This window comes from Micromys minutus (assembly GCF_963924665.1).
Source record: "Micromys minutus genome assembly, chromosome: 26".
NCBI lineage: Eukaryota > Metazoa > Chordata > Mammalia > Rodentia > Muridae > Micromys > Micromys minutus.
This window is the reverse complement of record NC_137961.1, coordinates 16,337,582-16,345,643: the sequence shown is the minus strand read 5'-3', so window position 1 is coordinate 16,345,643 and position 8,062 is coordinate 16,337,582. Positions and strand designations below refer to the sequence as shown.

Genomic DNA, 8,062 nt, shown 5'->3' with positions numbered 1-8,062 from the left:
AAGGGCTGGAAAGATGGCTCAGTGGTTAAGAGTTCCAACTGCTCTTCCAGAGGTCCTGAGTTCAAGTCCCAGCAACCACATGGTGGATCTGTAATGGGATCTGATGCCCTCTTCAGGTGTATCTGATGACAGTTACAGTATACTTACATATAATAAATAAATAAATCTTAAAAAAAAAAGAAAAGCAAGCTAAGCAAGCCAGAGCAAGCAAGCCAGTGAGCAGCACCCCTCCATGGCCTCTGCATCAGCTCCTGCCTCCAAGTTCCTGCCCTGTGTGAGTTCCTATCCTCACTTCCTTTGGTGATGAACAGCATGTGGAAGGGTAAACTGAACAAGCCCTTTCCTCCCCAACTTGCTTCCTGGTCATGTTTTGTTCAGGAATACAAACCCTGACTAAGGTACCAAGTAACTTTGCTAAGAAGTGCAACATAAGCCAGGCAGTGGTGGTGCACACCTTTAATCCCAGCACTCAGGAGGTAGAGGTAGGCAGATGTCTGAGTGAGGCCAGCCTCAACAGAACAAAACAAAGTACATCATCATACATACTATTTGCAGGAAGACGGTAGCCAAGGTCAGCAAAAAGCTAAATCAGATAACGTCAGCAAAGAGAACACAGGATACCTCAGACACAGCTGCTTAAGGATTGACGATCACAAACCAGGACAGAGTCGAGCCCCCAGAAATCACACTTGATACTTGAGGTGATCTGAATAAAAATGGTCCCCATAGGCCCACAGGAAATGGCACTAGAAGGTGTAGCCTTGGTGGAGAAAGTGTGGCTTTGTTGGAGGTCACTAGGATCAATACGGGGTGAGCTTTGAGATCTCAGCTCTAGCCTGGCCAGTGTGGCTGTCAGTTCTTGCTGCCTTTGGGTCTAGCTGCCATGCTTCCTGCCAAGACAATAATGGACAAAACCTCTGAAACTATAATCCAGCCCTAATTAAACGTTTTCTAAGAGTTGCTGTAGGGCTGGAGAGATGGCTCAGAAGAGCACTGGCGGCTCTTCCAGAGGTCTTGAGTTCAAATCCCAGCAACCACATGGTGGCTCACAGCCATCTGTAATGAGATCTGTAAGAAGGATGCCCTCTTCTGGTGTGTCTGAAGACACCTACAATGTACAATAAATCAATCAATCAACCAATCGATCAATCTTTTTTTTTAAGTTGCTGTACTGTGGTTATGAAGTCTCTTCACAGCACTAGAAACCCTAAGACAACTCCTTCAAGGAACCGACTGCAGCCCCAGACTGGCCTTGCCAAGTCTATCCCTGGACAAAACCACAGAACTAAAGTTCCCTTTGTGCGTTTGAGTCCCCTGAGAAAGTCTTGAGTGGGTCTGGCTTCCCATACCTCCCAATCCCCCAAACAGTGCCACCAAGAGGGAACCAAATGTTCAAATACGTGAGCCTATGGGGGACATTTCTCAGTCATTCACCACATTCTATCTCATGGTCCCCACCGAGTCATGGCTGTGGTACATGTGTTGGGGACCAGTTATGATTCCACGTCCTCCATTTCGTCTCTCAGGGTATCCAGGCAACACTGCACACTGAGCTGAAAGGTTGAAGGGGGGTCCAGTAAAGGTGAGGTCAGCAGGATCCAGGTCCGGCTGGGAATGAGTGCTGAGGTGGGGGGGGGGGGTGTCTTCTCTAAGGACTTTTGTTTTACAGCTCTTTTAGATGATACTCAACGAAACCGCTCTCTTAGATGATCTTCAGTGAAACAGCTTGTGTGCACTTTATTTGGGGTGACCAAAGGCTGTGTATGAACCTTAAGAGTGGGAAGGAGTTTTCTGGGTGAATGTGGATCATTGGGTGGAGTTGAAAGTACTGTGGATGGCTTATTTGTATGAAGAGGCATTCCAGGAATCCCAGGTATTTGCTTAGCCTGTTCTTATCAGGAAAAAGGAAACTGAACCTGTATGTTTGCCAAGGACTGTGTGCACACAAGCTGTTTCACTGAAGATTTCCCTACAGAAGTTCTGCTCCAGCTGCCTCAGTTTCCCCAGCATTGCTTTCCCTTCAGAAATGCTACACTTAGTTTCCATTCGTAGAAGGACGCTGAATCCCTCTTTCTCTGCACAAAAATCTACCCAAAATCATGACTGGAATTGTGTAAACTAGAGGAAAACACAGACACTGCAAGAAACAGGAACAAGCAGGGTTTTTCTTAACAGGAAACGAGGTGTGTCCGGCAATACTCCAGGGTGTGTGCTTTCACTGGCTCAAACGCTCCCTTGCTCCCTCCTACCCCTGCCCGGAGGACCCTTCCTTAATCTCCCACTTGTAAAAGCAACAGGAAGCCCTGAGCAAGCACAGGAAGCCATCACCAGAGCAAAGAGAGCCTGAAAGTCATATTCAGGCTACATGAAGAACCACAAAAACTAAACAAACAAAACCCAAATCATCCTATCAATAAACAGCTAATAAACTACATACAGCTCTCAAAACAAGAAACAACCAACAGACACACTCAGGAACGTGCAGCAGCAAATGCAAGTTAAACTGCTGACACGGGATGAAGTGTATCGATCAGACTCGCAGGGTGTGAACAGATGCAACAGGACACATAGTTAGTGTGTCCTCTCAACAGTTAAGAGAGCAAACAACCCTGTTTTTATTGTATTTAAACAGCCATATCGTGAAACAAAGTTCACTATTAGAATTTAAATAATTTTGTTCATTTCCAAAATTACAATTAATTTTTAAGGAGAGCAAAGGAATGTTAGGAAGTAGTCCTTCGTTAGATGGCAGGAGCTTGGTTGGTTACATTCTGGAAAAAGAACGACACATTTCCCCTTATTCTTTCGAGAAATGGGTCTGGAAGATTTAAACAGTCTCCAGAAAAATGTTTCCACTGCTTCAGCTGTGACATGGACAGAGGTCTCAGGGAGGTGGACTTCTGAGGGCCGAGCTGACACTGTCTAGAGGTGGCAGGGCCTTCCGACGCACCATCTGCAATGAGTCAGACAGTGAGACCCTTTGGACAGCAGATGCCCCACTACATACAGAATCGTCATCATAGTTCAGATTAAACTGTTCAACCAGTCATCCTTTTTACACATTTCCAAAGGCTGCTGACTGGGTGCTCAGTACGCCTCCGGGCCTGAGTCCAACAGATATAAGGTCTAGTAAGAAAAATACCCATCAGACAAATAATCTCCCAAAGAAATGTTTACAAATGCACAATCCATTAGGTAAGGCCTATGAGACAGAGCTAGGGCAGAGTCACGGAGTGAGTGAGCCCTTGTCTTGTGTGCATAAGGTCTCCTGGCCAATCTCCAGCACCGATAAATAGAGACCAGTTCTGTGTTTATTTTTTTCTATGTTGCAAACACAAACATCTGGGTCAGAACTCCATCAAATTCTTTAGTTTCTGCAGTGAACACACTAATAGTCTCTAAGCTGGCTCCCTATGAAATGAGTCATAAGATTCATCAACTTAGGTAAGATTTCTTTAAAGAGTTGTTACTTTTTAATTATGTGGTTTCTGTGTCTGCATGTGGGTGTGTGCGTACAGGTGGCCAAGGAGGCCAGAGCAATCACAACCCTGCAGGTGGAATTACAGACACTTGTGAGCCACCAGTGACTAATAAGTTATCTGACAACTATATACTTGACTGCATGGAAAATGCACATAAATAAAGGTATATAACCAATGACCACATAGTGTGGTGGGTAAATAAATGATTAAAATCCATACAATGTCAGGCAGCACGGCTGAGTGGGGAAGGAACTCACTCTGCCCTGCATGTTGCTATTCCTCAAAGCTAACAGTGAATATATTGTGTTTATGCCATTAACACGCCTCCAACTACCCTCTCATCACACTCACTCTGAAATGTGTGGCCTCTTCTATAATAACTACTGCTACACACACGTGCAAAAGAGGCTGCATTTATTTAGTATTGCTTGTGTGTGTGTGTGTGTGTATACATATATATACATATATATATATGACTGAATATTTTAACTAAATCCCAAGTAAAGAAGAAATAACAATACAAAATATGAAATGTTTAAAAATTAACAATAAAAATAGCAAATTTATGAGACTCTACATAGTAAAAAATTTTAAAGGGTTAAAAATCATTTTAGAAAATAAATTTGAAAATCATTAAGTCATTCTGGAAGGTAGTGTAGTCCTTTAATCCCATCAGAGACAAGTGTATCTCTGAGTTCCAGGCTAGCCTAGGCTACAAAAGGAATTTGACGCTATCTCAGGCTACCTAACAAAAACTTGACTTAAAAAAAGTTTTTTAAAAAAGAAAAGTTTTACAAACTAACGCAAAAAAAAAAAAAAAAAAAAGAGTACATAGTCAGACCAAATGTCCATGAAGTGACAAATAAAAATATCTATCTGCAGGTTTAAATCTACTTAAGGCCGGGTAAAACAGTGAAGAGACGAAGGTTAGCCTGTCTATATACATGTTCCAGACCAGCCAGAGCTACAGAATTAGACAGTCTCAAAAACTAAACAAGTAAAATAAAATCCACCCTAATAAATAAAAATACACCATATCAACATAACTGAAATATAATTATGATTATACATAGTAATATCTATTAATTCTAGCATGTACAACATACATTTTAGAATATGTAAATTTATATAAACTATACGCTATATAAAACATTAGCTTTGGGTTGGGCTGTGGCTCAGCACTCAGAGTATTTAGCAAGTTCAGAGCTCTAGATGTAATCTCTAAAACTACAAAATACAATTGTATAATGTATGGGTATGTGTATATGATTTAATGTGTGTATCTGTATATGTGTGCATGTGTATAACAATTTAATATGTATGTACGTTTTGTTTTGAGAATTTCATATATAAGTACAGTACTTACATCATATACACACCTCAAACTCCTCCCTTAAAAGAAGTTAAGGAATTTTATAATTTCTGTGTAAGTGTCTGTGTGCTGGGTGGGCAGTGCCTTTGCACTTTATGCACCAAGTACACAGAACCATGCCTGTCTGTTACAGGTGCAAGGATCCTAAGTCCAGCCCCCAGCATCATCTACCAAGTGACCTTCCATCCCTGGGCATGGCTTCCTTACTTCCTGTTCTCACCTAGTTGCCCTGTGAATGGTGTCTAACTTTAAAGACAGATATTTTCAGGATAACTTATACAACACTCATGGTCCAACTACTGAGAAGCATAGTTGATTATTCTAAGCACCTCAAAGTCTTGCCTCATTATGAATAAATCTTACCTAATTTAAGCAAACAATACACAATTCTAAGTAATATTTCTATGAAATTTCAGTAAAACATCTTTCTTACTCTGAAGCCACTCTACCAGGCTTTGAGAGATTTGCCTGTTAATTTTTTCACAGCAAACTTAGAAGAGACTAAACTGAGCCTAAGGTTCAACTGAATACTTTCTCAAGCGTATACGCAGTACTTGCCCTACAACCTAAGAGACAAAGCAAACTAACACATGCGAATGGCAGACATTCTTAAGTTACTTTTTCAATGTTTTCAGAGCCAAGTTGCGTGTACTGTGGTAATGGAATCAACAGACAACTCACCAGTGTGGTCTTTTTCCCCTGTGCACTCACAGTCAAGCAGGTCATGAGTAACACATTGTGAATTTTCATGTAATGTGAACAAGTCTTTAAGCTCTTCCACTGAAAACTGGGTATGTTCCGATGATCTGGTTATGTCTACAACTGCCCCAGAGAGGCCTTGTTTACTGATCTGCCTTTGATAGATCTTTTCCTCTATTGTACCTGGGGAAGAAACACCCATTAGATCTCCTTCTTATGTCTAACACTTGTGTTTGGTAAAATATATGTTTGTTACTTATTATCTGATAAAAGAATACATTTCAGATATTGAAGCACAAATTAACAACAACAAAAATTTTAAGGAGATACGCTTTTGTCACATAAAGGATTTTACCTGTAGTCAGGAGTCTGTAAATATGTACAGGATGTTTCTGACCATCTCTCCATACTCTAGACATAGCCTAGACAAAATAAGAATTCTGAATACAGTAGAATCCAATGACCTTTACCCCATAAACAATCTGCAGGAATATACTTTACTATTGGGAATTCTGGATTTCACTCACAGATTCAAAAATCAAGCAGAGCGCCAGCAAGATGCTCAGAGGTAAAAGCACCAGCCTGACAAGTCAGTCTAAGGCCTAAAACCTACACTGTAAGACAGCCAGCTCCTACAGGCTGACCTTTGACCTCTACAGACATACCATGGCACACAATGGCACACACACACACACACACACACACACACACACACACACACACACACAATGTGCCCTCTTTACATCCTTGACCTGGGTTCAGAGAGGAGACTGAGCATGTGAAAGAGCTGCAGAAGTGCCATGCAAATGTGCGTGACATGGGTGTTTTCATAAAGCATGAAAGCAAATGTGGACAGCCAAGATGCAAAGAACCAAGCACAGCCTGGGCATGCAAGTTCCCAGAAGCTAATGACAGCTCACCCTTGAAAATTCCTTAAGGTATCTGCAGTCACTTTAGGCTTCCTCTAGTTTTGGGATTAACAGTGATACTGTGCAGCAAAGGGTTGATGTTTATACCTTCCCAATCTCCCAAAAAGGCTGCCTCCAATGCCCTTAATCCATGAAGCCTGTTACTGCATTCCTCTCTTACTGACAATGTGTGTGGCTGTCTCTCATCCTTTACCTTACCAACAGGGGAAAACTCTGCCAGGCACAGAACAATGCCAGCATGCTTGCCCATCAACTTCTACCACACAAACTACCCACTGATCTAAAGTTTACAAAAGGAAATCCCCTAACTTTCAAGATTTCAAAGAGTACCACTCCCAAGTACAACAAACCAGAGGACACTTAAAGAACCATTAAATGCCTGTTTTCTCTCTACACTCATCCTCGTCTCCCTCATGCTTCACGTCATGACCTCTGGAGGGGAAGAGGATCGAAGGACTCATCAGGCTGCTGTGGAGGTGCTAATGCTGCAGAACCAACTCCCAGCAGCAGCTCTGGACACCAAGCCTTGGGTGAAGTTCCTTGGCTGGTGATACCCATGGTATTGTCCCTCACTGGTACTGAGAATTAACTACTGTTCATAGAGTTCTGAGAGGAGAGATAAATGGAGTTTGTGCCTGGTCTCTCCTTAAGCATTTGCTGATCTTCGTATCCTTGTAAAAGAATAACTGAGTATAGCTGCTTTCCTCTGTTCTCTGAGACCTGGTTAATCACGAAACTTCACGGATGTCTCAGGATCCCATAAAGAAATACCAACTGAGGTAAAAAAATCTACTTAAGACCTCAACATACATAAAAAGTAGTCTGTACATTGAAAAAGTCCTAAGGAGATTAATGCTGTAGGCCTACTGTAGCCTACACAAGTCATAGCTCATACCTGTCACCCTGGTAGTCATGAACACCCTGCAAGTTAGCTGTGCAGTGTGGCCCAAAGGTTTCTCATGCTGGAAGAAGAACAAATCTCCACCTCTCCACATACAAAACAGGCTACCAACATCCACACGTGGAGATGTGAGGATTAAAGACTGTGGAAAGCACGCAGCAGAGAACTGGTACAGAACCAGAGCCCAGATCGTAGCAACATCATCATCATCACACAGTTGTGTTTCCAGACATTCATAATGTCGACTTAATGCATAAATAGTCCTACCTGGATGTCAGTAGCCGGGTTCCAATCAATATCATAGAGAATTAAGTGAGATCCTCCAATAAGATTAAGTCCCACACCACCAGCTTTTGAACTTAATAAGAAAATAAAATCAGCAGAGTATTTACTATTGAAACTATCAACCATTTGCTGCCTTTGGGAGACTGGTGTTTGGCCATCAAGTCTTGCACAAGCATAACCATGACGCTTGCATACTTCTTCTAAAACGTTCAAGGTTTGTCTGTAGTTGGATACCAAAACCACTCTGTCAACCAAAAACAAAACATCATTCCATAAGGTTTTAAAGCGGTGTCTCGGGGTGTTTTTTAGGTGAAGAACAATGTAACAGTCTTACAGAAGGAGCATCACTGAACAACCAGCCCACGGGGACCCCTCCCTCATCCTCCAAGTCCCT

At 42.0% G+C, this 8,062-nt stretch overlaps 1 protein-coding gene across 2 annotated transcripts in view; it reads right to left on the bottom strand.

Annotated features, from left to right (window-relative positions):
- Positions 1-2,741: 2,741 nt before the first annotated feature.
- RAD54B (RAD54 homolog B) overlaps positions 2,742-8,062 on the bottom strand; it is a gene marked incomplete at both ends in the record, with an annotated part of 50,656 nt that continues 45,335 nt past the window's right edge. For both annotated transcript variants that reach the window (XM_080938532.1, XM_080938531.1), the window contains 4 exons: positions 2,742-2,953; positions 5,536-5,736; positions 5,909-5,975; positions 7,651-7,912. In XM_080938532.1, coding sequence (XP_080794658.1) covers positions 2,742-2,953; positions 5,536-5,736; positions 5,909-5,975; positions 7,651-7,912 — 742 coding nt within the window. The remainder of the gene's footprint in view (positions 2,954-5,535; positions 5,737-5,908; positions 5,976-7,650; positions 7,913-8,062) is intronic.